The 14,116-nt window shown below is 38.3% G+C and overlaps 1 protein-coding gene across 2 annotated transcripts in view; it reads left to right on the forward strand.

Moving 5' to 3' along the window:
• Positions 1-14,116, forward strand: part of SLF1 (SMC5-SMC6 complex localization factor 1) — an 80,797-nt gene that overhangs the window by 19,751 nt on the left and 46,930 nt on the right. For both annotated transcript variants that reach the window (XM_021699292.1, XM_021699301.1), the window contains exons 6-7: positions 10,571-10,714; positions 13,219-13,365. In XM_021699292.1, the coding sequence (XP_021554967.1) occupies positions 10,571-10,714; positions 13,219-13,365 (291 nt within the window). The remainder of the gene's footprint in view (positions 1-10,570; positions 10,715-13,218; positions 13,366-14,116) is intronic.

The following is a 14,116-nucleotide window of genomic DNA, read 5'->3' on the forward strand; positions in this document are numbered from 1 at the left end:
TTTTCCAAGAATAGATGTAATACATCATTTCTATAATTACCTTTCCCTACTGAGTAGCAGCAATGTAGATTGGAAATTTGACCTTATTTCAAGGGATGGATCTGCTTGGACTCTAGATGATCTCGTTGCCTTTGACAATGATTGGTCTTGGAATGGGCATGTGAACCAGTTCTGATCCATGGGACATGAAGAGTAGTATGTAAGAACTTCTGGGAAGTTTCTTCATCCTTCTGAAGAGATAGCACTGGCAGCCTAGCTCTTGCTAGATGTGAACATGGAAGAATGTAATCTAAATTATTACTAGCAGCCAATTTTGACCATGAGGGGAAGTATCCTTAAGACGAAACCAACCCTGTAGATAGCAAACTGTAGAGACATGATGTGGATCCTTGCAAAGATCCTTTAGTTGCTCTATTAGCCAACCCTAAAACCTGTCTTAGCACTGGACCACATTACCATGCTGTGAGGTAGTAACACGTCCATATTATTTACATGACTTTGAGTTGGTTTTCTGTTACTTGCAGCCAAAAGCATCCTATCTGATCTATGTTATCTGAACATTTAACTGTTAATAGAATGAAAGCCATTCTTAACTAGTTTAGTAAAAGTATCTGAATTTTCTTTTTTCTATGGAAAGAAGTGAATAAAGTGTAAAATATGATATGCTTTATCCATAGTCTGATTTTACTGCAGTAATTTGACAGCATTCAGATTCAGTTGCTGAAATATTGGAGGGCAGCAGTAGTATATCAAGTAAAAGTAGCAGATACTCTATATTTATTTTAGAATACATTGTTTTATAAATTCTGGATTAGGCAGATGGGAGTTCATAACTATTCCAAATAAGGAAGGCATTTTGTGATTACTTCTGAGAAGAAAATAGTTAAGTTCATGGTAATATCTTTCTTTTTTCTACCACTTTGGCATATAGCATATCACATTCCTCATTAGATGGATTCTGAATTACCCTCTGAGAGTTGCCATGTAAAATGATGGAGTTAAAAGTAACAAGCAATTGTTTAAAAAAAGTTTTGTTCAACCTGCTTATACTTTTTTTTGGAGAGCTCCCAGGTAACAGATTTAGGAATCTATTTAGTTCAGGTTTATAGATATTTATTGAAGACTTTTGATGTACCAGGCACTATGTTGTGTGCTAGGCAGAATGAGTAAGACCACATGTCAGATTTCAAGGTGCTTACTATTTAGTGGTGAAAACAGAACACGGAAACTATTACATTTAGTGTGTGTTGTGCATTGACAAAATCAAGTGCAAGGTGCAGGAATGTAGAGGAACAAATGACTAATGTATCTCAATTGTTTGGCCCAAGGAAGGCCTTACCACTTAAAACTTCTTTTGACTCTCTGCCTAAGAAAGAAAATAAAAAGTGAACCACAGAAAAGTCTTAAAGAAATACAGTAGGAACCATAGAAGAAAACGTACATTTTTTGTGGCAGATCAACTGATTTGTGACCCAGATTTATAATTCATTAGGTTTTTGTGCACAGGAAGGTCATTTATCCTGAGACTAAATTTCTTCCCTTGTACATAGAAGCTAGTACTATCTTACTTTGGTTGTTGTGAGAATTATTACAACTGTTACTCTGGACTAATATTTATTGAGTGATTACTATGTGCCAGGCTGTCTGCTAAGCATTATGCACCCTTAATCTATCTGTCTACTTATCTATCTTTTCTTTCTTTTCCTCTTTCCTTTTTTTCCCTTCCCTTTTCTTTCCATCCCATCCTTCCTTCTGTCCTTCCTCTCTCTCTTCTCCAGCCAACGTGGGGCTTAAACTCACAACCCATGATCAAGAGTTGCATGCTCTCCTGATGGAGCCAGCCAGCCACTGTTATATACCCTTAACCTTATTTTAAACATCATATTCCTGTGTCTATGTATTATAGCCTCATTTTATAGTTGGCAAAATGAGGAACAGTCAGGTTAAATTATTTGCCCATGCTCCTACAACTGTCATGTGTCAGACCAAAAATTTAAGGTCAGGCACTCAGTAAAATTTAAGTATTCTCTCCTCGAACCCCCTTTCTTGTATTCAGTTTGGGTATTATTAGGTAACCTTGATATTCACCTGGTCTCTTTCTGGGTAGTTAAAAATACCTAATGCTGTTAACAGTACCATAACTAGTAGTCAATCATAAAATCTTGAGATAACCATTTAACAATCAGGGTATAGATACTAGTTAAGGACCATATAGAGCACTCGTTGCTTGACCTCTCTGATTCTGTATCCTGTGTCATGAATTCATTCAAGTTGTGTGGTAGATGCTATGGCTGAATCAAGGAATAAGACCCAGAGACCAGAGTCTCTCTATACCTAGCATAAAACAGTAAAACCCATCAAGTATCTGAATCAGAAGCCAGGACAGCTGTCATTGCCACATTGTGCTGCTCTACTCCTAGATAATAGAATAATTTACTAAAGAAGTAGGCTTTTGGTCATCTATTTGGAACATACAATTATACTATATAAAAGAGACTAGACATGACCCTTTTTTCACAGGTCATATAGGAGATAAACACTTAACACAATACCTAGTACATAGTTGGTACCAAAGGAGTATTTTTTTTTCCTTGTAGTTTTTAATTTTATTATGTTAGTCACCATACAATACATCATTAGTTTTTGATGTAGTGATCCACGATCCATTGTTTGCGTATAACACCCAGTGCTCCATGAAGTACGTGCCCTCCTTAATACCCATCACCGGGCTAACCAATCTCCCCTCCCCCCTCCCCTCTAAAACCCTCTTTGTTTCTCAGTTCCATAGTCTCTCATGGTTCATCTCTCCCTCCAATTCCCCCCCCCATTTTTCCCTTCCTTCTCCTAATGTCCTCCATGCTATTCCTTATGTTCCACAAATAAGTGAAACCATATGATAATTGACTTTCTCTGCTTGACTTATTTCACTTAGCATAATCTCCTCCAGTCCCATCCATGTTGATGTAAAAGTTGGGTATTCATCTTTTCTGATGGCTGAGTAATATTCCATTGTATATATGGACCACATCTTCTTTATCCATTCATCTGTTGAAGGGCATCTCGGCTCTTTCCACAGTTTGGCTATTGCGGACATTGCTGCTACGTACATTGGGGTGCATATGGCCGTTCTTTTCACTACATCTGTGTCTTTGGGGTAAATACACAGTAGTGCAATTGCTGGGTCATAGGGTAGCTCTATTTTTAGATTTTTGAGGAAACTCCACACTGTTTTCCAAAGTGGCTGTACCAACTTGCATTCCCAACAACAGTGTAAGAGGGTTCCCCTTTCTCCACAACCTCTCCAACATTTGTTGTTTCTTTCCCTGTCCATTTTTGCCATTCTAACTGGTGTAAGGTGGTATCTCAGTGTGGTTTTGATTTGGATTTCCCTGATGGCTAATGATGATGAACATTTTTTCATGTTCTGTTAGCCATTTGTGTGTCTTCTTCAGAGAAGTGTCTGTTCATCTCTTCTGCCCACTTTTTGACTTGATTATTTGTTTTTTGGGTGTCGAGTTTGAGAAGTTCTTTATAGATTTTGGATACCAGCCCTTTATCTGTAGTGTCATTTGCAAATATCTTCTCCCATTCCGTGGGTTGCCTCTTTGTTTTGTTGACTGTTTCCTTTGCTGTGCAGAAGCTTTTTATCTTGATGAAGTCCCAAAAGTTCATTTTTGCTTTTGTTTCACTTGCCTTTGGAGATGTATCTTGAAAGAAGTTGCTGTGGCCGATGTCAAAGAGGTTACTGCCTATGTTCTCCTCTAGGATTTTGATGGATTCCTGTCTCACATTGAGGTCTTTCATCCACTTTGAGTTTATCTTTGTGAATGGTGTTACAGAATGGTCGAGTTTCATTCTTCTGCATGTGGCTGTCCAATTTTCCCAGCACCATTTATTGAAGAGACTGTCTTTTTTCCATTGCATGTTTTTTCCTGCTTTGTCAAAGATTATTTGACCATAGAGTTGAGGGTCCATATCTGGGTTCTCTATTCTGTTCCATTGGTCTGTATGTCTGTTTTTGTGCCAGTACCATACTGTCTTGGTGATCACTGATTTGTAGTATAGCTTGAAATCGGGCAACGTGATGCCCCCAGCTTTGTTTTTCTTTTTCAACATCTCCGTGGTGATCGGGGTCTTTTCTGATTCCATACAAATTTTAGGATTGTTTGTTCCAGCACTTTGAAAAATGTCATTGGAATTCTGATCGGGATGGCATTGAAGGTATAGATTGCTCTGGGTAGCATAGACATTTGAACAATGTTTATTCTTCCGATCCATGAGCATGGAATATTTTCCCATCTTTTTGTGTCTTCTTCAATTTCTTTCATGAGTGTTTTGTAGTTCCTAGAGTATAGATCCTTTACCTCTTTGATTAGGTTTATTCCGAGGTATCTTATGGTTTTTGGTGCTATTGTAAATGGAATCATTTCTCTAATTTCTCTTTCTACAGTTGTGTTGTTAGTGTATAGGAAAGCAACTGATTTCTGTGCATTGATTTTGTATCCTGCCACATTACTGAATTGCTGGATGAGTTCTAGTAATTTGGGGGTGGAGTCTTTTGGGTTTTCCACATAAAGTACCATATCGTCTGCGAAAAGAGAGAGTTTGACTTCTTCTTTGCCAATTTGAATACCTTTTATTTCTTTTTGTTGTCTGATTGCTGTTGCTAGGACTTCTAGTACTATGTTGAACAACAGTGGTGAGAGTGGGCACCCTTGACGTGTTCCTGATCTTAAGGGAAAGGCTCTCAGCTTTTCCCCATTGAGGATGATACTCGCTGTGGGTTTTTCATAGATGGATTTTATGAGCTTGAGGAATGTTCCCTCTATCCCTATACTCTGGAGAGTTTTAATCAGGAAAGGATGTTGTATTTTGTCAAATGCTTTTTCTGCATCAATTGAGAGGACTATATGGTTCTTCTCCCTCCTCTTATTAATGTGTTCTATCACATTGATTGATTTGCGAATGTTGAACCACCCTTGCATCCCGGGGATAAATCCCACTTGGTCGTGGTGGATGATCCTTTTAATGTATTGTTGGATCCTATTAGCTAGGATTTTGTTGAGGATTTTGGAATTCTCCTTTTTGATGGGGTCTTTGCCTGGTTTGGGGATTAAGGTAATGCTGGCCTCATAGAATGAGTTTGGAAGTTTTCCTTCTGTTTCTATTTTTTGAAACAGCTTCAGTAGAATAGGTATTATTTCTTCTTTGAATGTTTGGTAGAATTCCCCAGGGAATCCATCAGGCCCTGGACTCTTGTTTTTTGGGAGGTTTTTGATCACTGCTTCAATCTCGTTACTGGTTATTGGCCTATTCAGGTTGTCAATTTCTTCCTGTTTCAGTCTTGGCAGCTTATAGGTTTCCAGGAAGGCCTCCATTTCATCCAGATTGCTCAGTTTATTGGCATATAGGGTTGATAATAATTTCTAATAATTGTTTCTATTTCCTTGGTGTTAGTCGTGATCTCTCCCCTTTCATTCAGAATTTTATTAATTTGGGTCCTTTCTCTCTTCTTTTGGATAAGTCTGGCCAGTGGTTTATCAGTCTTATTAATTCTTTCGAAGAACCAACTTCTAGTTTTGTTGATCTGATCTACTGTGTTTCTGGTTTCTAATTCATTGATTTCTGCTCTAATTTTAATTATTTCTCTTCTAATGTGTGGCTTAGGCGTCGTTTGTTGCTTTTTCTCTAGTTCTTTAAGGTGTAGAATTAGTTGGTGAATTCGGGATTTTTCTATTTTTTTGAGTGAGGCTTGGATGGCTATGTATTTCCCCCTTAGGACCGCCTTTGCAGTATCCCATAGGTTTGGACCGATGTGTTTTCGTTCTCATTGATTTCCATGAATTGTTTAAGTTCTTCTTTGATTTCTTGGTTGACCCAAACATTCTTGAGCAGAGTGGTCTTTAGCTTCCAAGTGTTTGAATTTCTGCCAAATTTTTTTTGTGATTGAGTTCCAGTTTTAGAGCATTGTGGTCTGAGAATATGCAGGGAATAATCTCAGTCTTTTGGTATCGGTTGAGACCTGATTTGTGACCCAGTATATGGTCTATTCTGGAGAAAATTCCATGTGCGCTCTAGAAGAATGAGTATTCTGTTGTTTTAGGGTGGAATGTTATGTAAATATCTATGAGGTCCATCTGGTCCAATGTATCATTCAAAGCTCTTGTTTCCTTGTTGATTTTCTGCTTAGATGATCTGTCCATTGCTGAGAGTGGAGTATTGAGGTCTCCTACAATTAATGTATTGTTATCAATATGACTCTTTATTTTGGTTAACAGTTGGCTTATGTAGATGGCTGCTCCCATGTACGGGGCATAGATATTTACAGTTGTTAGATCCTCTTGTTGGATAGACCCTTTAAGAATGATGTAGTGTCCTTCTGTGTCTCTTATTACAGACTTTAAAATCTAACTTGTATGATATAAGAATTGGTACCCCAGCTTTCTTTTGAGGTCCACTGGCATGGAAGATAGATCTCCATCCCTTCACTTTCAGTCTGGATGTATCTTTAGGTTCAAAATGAGTCTCTTATAGACAGCATATGGATGGGTCCTGTCTTTTTATCCAGTCTGCAACCCTGTGCCGTTTTATGGGAGCGTTGAGGCCATTCACGTTGAGAGTGATTATTGAAAGATATGAATTAATTGTCATCATGTTGCCTGTGAAGACATTGTTTTTATAGATTGTCCCTGTAAATTTCTGTTGTAGATCACTCTTGGGGTCTTTCTCCTTTTATAGAACCCCCCCTTAATATTTCTTGCAGGGCCGGCTTAGTGGTCTCATGTTCTTTCAACTTCTGCCGGTCGTGGAAGCTCTGCATCTCTCCATCCATTCTAAATGACAGCCTTGCCGGATAAAGTATTCTTGGCTGCATGTTCTTCTCATTTAGTACCCTGAATATGTCTTGCCAGGCCTTTCTGGCTTGCCAGGTCTCTGTGGATAGGTCTGACCTTATTCTGATGTTCCTCCCTCTGTACGTAAGGGATCTCTTCCCCCTAACTGCCCTTAAGATGGTTTCCTTGGTTCTAAGATTTGCGAGTTTTACTATTACATGCCAGGGTGTTGGCCTGTTTTCCTTAATCTTAGGAGGGGTCCTCTCTGCCTCTAGGACTCGAATGTTTGTTTCATTCCCCACATTAGGGAAGTTCTCAACTACAATTTGCTCAAATACATCTTCTAGCCCTCTCTCTCTCTCCACTCCCTCCGGATTCCAATTATTCTGACATTGGCACGCCTCATGGTGTCACTTATTTCTCTGATTCTATTTTCATGGATTCTGAGTTGTTTTTCCCTGGCCTCCTCTTTTCCCTTTTTATCTATTATACTGTCTTCCAGATCGCTTATTCTCTCTTCTGTCTCAGTTACCCTAGCTGTTAGATTATCTAGATTGGATTGAATCTCATTGATAGCATTTTTAAGTTCTGCCAATTCACCTTTTATTTCTGCCCTTAGAGACTCTGTGTTGCCATTAATTGATTTCTCCATTTTAGCCATTGTCTTCACAATTGCTAGCCTCAATTCCATCTCTGACATCTTGGTTATATCTGCATCCATTTGTAAATCTGCAGCATAAGTCATAATCTCTGAGTCTTTTCTGTTTTGGGGGCTCCTCCTCCTAGTCATTCTGTTGATGGGTGTTTGAGGGAAGGCATAGAGTCCAAATTATTGACCAGAACCCAAGCAAGATGCACCTGTTTTCTTGGGACCTTAGGGTTGCTGGCCTCTTGTTTTCCCAGCCTGTCTTCTGCGGGAGGGGTCTGCCGCGCTGTTACTCAGGCAACCCTGTTTGGGCGGAGTTGCCCTGCGCCCCTGTGGTGGGGGATGGGCTCAGCGGGAATCAGTCTTTGGGGCTTTTGTTCTCTGGCGCCTTTCCCTGGCGGCTTTCCGCATCTCTTCCTCGAGTCAGAGCAGAAGAGACCGTTTCCAACCCTCTGCCTCAGAGCAGAGAGACCTCAGTCTGTTCTTCAGTGAGCTCTCCAGGCCACACTGTCTCCGTTTCTGTCCGTGCTGCTATAAACTGCAGCGTCCTGGGTTGTGCGCCCCTCCGCAGTGCTCCCAGTCCTCCCAGTCCTGCCTCCAGGTCGGGGCACGTCTCTGCCCTTTGTGCTTCTAAAACCGCCAGCCACTCCCAGTTTGCGCGCGCGACTCCGCCGCTCGGGGTTTCCACTCCCGGGGCTTGCAGTTCACCGGCACGACCCCAGCGCACCAGGTTTCCCTCTCGGAGGCTGCAGTTCACCTGCACACAACCGTCGCGCTGGGTTTCTGTCCGGGCGGGGGGCGGGGGGGGCGCTGCAGTTCGCGTGTGGGCGACCCCGCCGGTCTGGTTTTCCACCCCGGGGCTGCCCTAAAGTCCTTTCCCGAGGGTACCAGTCTGCGAGTCTGTGCCCCATCCGCAGCGCGCGAGGCTGTCCCTCACCAGCGGTGTAGGATCCCCACGTCCAGGCACCCTCCCACTGCTGTTTATCCTCCGATATCTGCCCGCAGGATCACGGCTCTCAGCTTGGTACCTCAAAACCAACTGCCTGCGATATTCTGTTTGTAGAGATCAGATCTTCTTACATCTCAGGCTGGTTTCGTGGGTGCTCAGAGTGGTCTGGTAGATATCCAGCTCAATTCCGGGGACCAGTTGAAATAGGGTCCCCTACTCCTCCGCCATCTTTCCCCCCTCCCTCAGGAGTATTTATAAAATAAGGAATAAGAAGGGTGCCTGGGTGGCTCAGTCGGTTAAGCATCTGCCTTCAGCTTAGGTCCTGATCCTAGGATCCTGGGATCAAGCTCCACCTCTGGCTCCCTGCTCAGTAGGGAGTTTGCTTCTCCCTCTGTCCCTCCCCCGCTCATACTTGCTGCTCACTCTCTCTCTCTCTCTCAAATAAATAAATAAAAATCTTTATAAAAATTTTTTTTAAAAAAATTAGAAATAAGGAATAAGAAATGAATATTTACAGATAAATAATTCCTATATATTTCATAATATTCAATTAGCGTATTGGTGATTTGGAGAAAAATATACATTGATCATTTAACTCTATAAAAAGTAAATTTTTTTTTTAAAGATTTTATTTATTTATTCATGAGAGACAGAGAGAGGCAGAGGGAGAAGCAGGCTCCCAAGGAGCAGGGAGCCCGACGTGGGACTCGATCCCAGGACCCTGGGACCATGACCTGAGCAGAAGGCAGACGCTTAACCATCTGAGCCACCCAGGCGCCCAAAAGTAAATTATTTTAAAGAGCTTCCAAATGTCATAGTTCATCAGGTTATGGTTTTTAATTAGTTAATTTATGTAAGGTACTTGCGTCGTACATCTTAATTCACAGATCAATATCTAACATCTTGAAATGGATACATAAGTAAATATATTCAGAATTAGAAAACAGTATGTTCTTGCCTAGTTGTTAATGCTAATGGCATGTTCTTTTGCTTTACTGGATCCAGACTGGGTTACTGGAATCTATATGGGAGATTAATTCATTCTGTATTGTAGACCTTTCTTGATGCTCTGGGCTGTAAGGATTTATCCTCCCATTGTCAACCAGGTTTAAATTTAAAGCCAGAAACTCACTTTTATCCCACTTCAAGTTGTCCTTAACAAAAACTGTTTGTACATTCAGAGCAATTCTTTCTTTGATGCCTGGAATAGGAAGGAAGAAAAGTCTTCATTTTTCTTAGTTTTCAGTTTTACTTTCTTGAGTAACTAGAAAGTCTGTCAGGTACTCTCAGGAATTGTTCTTTGATTGGAGGATTGCAGCCTGCTAAAAGACCCTCACATCTACATAGGAATCCCAGTACAAGTGAAAGGGAACCAAAGATGATACCATAGGCCTTACACATTTCAGCTTATATCATAATTGTTCCTTAGGAGGACAGTGATTCTCTTACTTCTATGTAAGGGTAGTGAATCTCTGAATAATACTTTTCCTTAAGTACATTGTAAGATATGTCACAAACTCATTTTTACTTCCATCTCTTTATTTTGCTGAACGTTTAGAATTCTATGTATAGATACATATGTCACTGTCTTTAACATCATTGGTAGGTGGTTTATGAATTCATTTTGGATTTCTTGGCAAGAAAAATTTAAATATTTGAGATAAAGTTAGGTGAAAATAATTGTTTATTGCTATTCAAGTAAAATAAGACCTGTGAATTCTTCATTAAGCCTCTTTTCCTCTTTGTAGTAGACTTGTAGATGAGAAGTCTTATCAGTAAAAAGCTGACAAATAATCAGAAGTAATCTATAATCTGGAACTTTTTTTATCTATATTGTATCTTTAACTTGGACAGGAACTAGATAAAATATTTCTGTTCATGATTATTCATGAAAAGGATTGATTGTTACTAGACCAACAAAGCATTATATTATTTGAAGATACACAGAAATCACTTTTATTATTGAGGACCTTTGTTTTGAATTATTTTCCTTGAAAGAATCTACTACTGTTTAATAACTTTCAATTTAGGAGAAGGGATTTTACCTTCTTTTGCAGTTAGATAAAGTTGGATAACATAAAAAGTATATGTTGTTGAAATTATACTTAATTGATTGCCTGAACCATTTATATACACATACAGAAAGAAATTCAGAATGATGAAGATTCCCAGAACCATTCTGTTTGGAACAAACATAGCAATCAGGAAAAAAACAAAGATTTCTGGAAAGATATGGAATTTCTTGAAATGAAAGGTGCCTTAAAAGAGACCATGTATAGAACCCAGGTAAAACTTTATGGGCCAAAAAATGTACATTTCTGGTTCTTACATAACTGTTTGAGAAGCCCTGTATGGTAGAAATTACATGAATTTTGAAATCAGAGCTAGTATTTGAACCCAGCTCTGTGTTTTATCATCTGTGATTTGAGCTTGTTCAAGATATTGCCTATGTATGTTTTTGAGACTCTTATTGAAATAATGCAATTGTGCATATAGAAACACACAGTTCCTAATATGTAGTGTGTTTTCAACACATGAGAAATACTTAAAATTCCCGTGAATGTTTAATATATTTCTTATAAAGGATTCTTCTCTCTCAGCCATATGTATATTCATGATTCATGATCTAAAGTCTAGTATTTATGCTGCATATCAAACAAAAATATTTTAAATGATACAAATGAATTCTATTCTGATTTAATAAGGAAAACAAACAGGAAGGACTTTGAACTTGAAGCAATGAAAAGTAGATTAAGAAAGCGTATATGTGGCTCTCATGTAAAACTTTTCAAATAGCAACCAAAAAAAGGCATTACTACTTCTACTCTAGAATAGCTAATGTTTAATTATGCTAAATATCATACTGTGTTTTATAAAACAGACTCTGTAGTTGATTTACCAAATCCTTGGCCTATTAGTTATTACTTAGTCTAAACTAAAATTTTTTTTAAGATTATTTATTTGAGAGAGAAAGAGGGCACGTGAGTTGGGGAGGGGCAGAGGGAGAGGGAAAGGGAAAGTAGATTCCCCGCACAGCACACAGTGACCCTGAGATCACAACCTGACCCCACCTGAGTCGGCTCAACCAAGAGTCACAACCAAGAGTTGGATGTTCAACTGACTGAGCCACCCAGGCGCCCCTAAACTAAAATATTTTTAAATGTGAGTAGAAAGAAAAATTCTGCTTTTACTGCAACTGTCAAAAATTGTACAGAGAGAGCTTGAAGAACTGGAACTTCATAAACTCAACAGTGCCTTAAATTATATACGAGAGATTAGATAAAACTTTACAACAGATTAAAGTATTAATGCAATTTTTTCTGGCTTTTCTGAAGTACAGTTGATATTTATGTGACTTATAAGACTGCTTTCTATGATTAATTACATATACATGGTCTTAATAAGAGGCTTTTTGAGCTAATCTGTCTGAGAAAAATGCATCATAAGCCACAGTATAAAAATTTTGACATTCAGAAAAGAATGTAAAATGATGGGAGTTACTGAAATTTTTTTTTTTTAACATGGAAAAAATCAAATGGAGATTACATGAAAGATATGGGATATGAAAATACATCAGTTTATATTGTATAACACTAAAGTTCAGGTAGAAATTTCTATTTTTAAAAATAAGTTTCTTTGGGGCGCCTGAGTGGCTCAGTTGGTTAAGCGACTGCCTTCAGCTCAGGTCATGATCCTGGAGTCCCGGGATCGAGTCCCACATCGGGCTCCCTGCTCGTCGGGGAGTCTGCTTCTCCCTCTGATCCTCTTCCCTCTCGTGCTCTCTGTCTCTCATTCTCTCTCTCTTAAATAAATAAATAAAATCTTTGAAAAATAAAAATAAAAATAAATAAGTTTCTTTGTACAAAATAACAGACTCCTAAACATAGAGAACTAATGGTCACCAGAGGGAAGGTGGGGGGAGGATGGTTGAGATAGGTGACAGGGATTAAGAGCGCAGTTACCATAATAAGCATTGAGTAATGTATAGAATTGTTGTATCACTATATTGTACGCTTGTAACTAATATAATGAATATATATAATATATAATGCATATATAATATAACTTTGTATAATGAATAAACAATATGATTTTAATATTCCTTACTCTGGTTTTTATTGTAACTATATGTTCTGTAAAACGATTTTTTGAGATGTTTTTATCGGATATGCCTAATAATGGCAAGATTCTATTTGGTTTAGAGTCTAAAATTACTTTTGGAAATATTTGGAAAAATAGGAGCACCTGGGTGGCTCAGTTGGTTGAGCGGCTGCCTTTGGCTCAGGTCATGATTTCAGGGTCCTGGGATCGAGCCCCGCATCTGGCTCTCTGCTCAGCGGGGAGTCTGCTTCTCTCTCTCCCTCTGTGTTCTCTCTCTCTCTCTCTCTCTCTCTTGCTCTCAAGTAAATTAATAAAAATCTTTAAAAATTAAAAAAAAAATACTTGGAAAGATAAAATAATGAAGATAACCAAATTCTGTTTTTGACTAATCATATGACAAATAGGGGAGAAAAAAAGAGATTCCAAGAAAGATTAATAAAAATACCTACATGAAATGTATATGTGAACACAATATAAACCTTTCTGAATTAAAAATCTACATTTCTCTGCTTTATTTTAATGTAACTAAGATGTAATACAATTTACAAGGATCTTTACTGTAGTTAATCTTGTATGTATGTTTTAGAAAACCTACCTTCCTGAGTGGGTTTTTCTGTTGTGACTTGCACTGGTTGTGTTAAGGCTATGTTTCATCCACAGTCTAACTGATGAAGTATTCTTACATGTAGAAAGAAATGCAAAATCATGATGAAGATGTTAATGTTAGTTCTCTTTTGACTGAACATCACAAAAAAGAAAAATACAGAGATTCCAACAGAGATTTGAAATTTGTTAAAATGAGAGATGCCTTAAGAAGGCACACATGTGGAAGTCAGGTAAGACCTTCCAAATGAAAAATAATTTATATTTTACAACTCTTTTCTAAATCTGTCAAATGTAATGATATTCATAAAATTGTTCCTCTGAATTACGTGTACGGAAATGTTTATAAAGCATTTGTGTACAATTTTAAAAAGAATACAAAGAGTGTTATGTATCCACCAGATAGGTTAAGAAATAGAGCATTACCAGTTTTGTAAGATCCTACTGTGTGTCATTTCCAAACTATCCTCTTTTTCTCTCTTTCCCATGGGTGACCTCTGTCTTGGCATTTGTTTTGTTTTCTTGTTTTTCATTATAGTTTTGCCAGCTATGTACTTATCTCTAGCAATATATTGCTTAGGTTTCCCTGTTAATGAACTTTTTGTAATTGATGGTATTGATAGTCTTCTGTGACTTGCTTTTTTTTTTTTTTTTTTTTTACTGGCATATATAATGTTTAATTGATCCATTGATTCGCAACTCTATCTTTAACCATTTTACTTACTGATATAAGTAAATTTGGGTTTCATTTTCTTGGTTTGTGTCTGCTTGCTTGGTTTTTGCAGTTATGAAGAGTTGTGCCATGAACAGTGTGAACATTTTCTTACACGACTCTTGGTGCACATGTTCAAGAGTTTCTCTAGCTTAGGATATAGTCCTTGGGGTGGATTGCTGGGTCGTAATAAGGACTGTACATGTTTAACTGTAACAGGTAATGCCCAACTGTTTTCCAAAATGTTTTACTAATGTAGGCCCACTTTAACA

The sequence above is a fragment of the Neomonachus schauinslandi genome, chromosome 7 (assembly GCF_002201575.2).
Source record: "Neomonachus schauinslandi chromosome 7, ASM220157v2, whole genome shotgun sequence".
In the NCBI taxonomy this organism is placed as follows: Eukaryota; Metazoa; Chordata; class Mammalia; order Carnivora; family Phocidae; genus Neomonachus; species Neomonachus schauinslandi.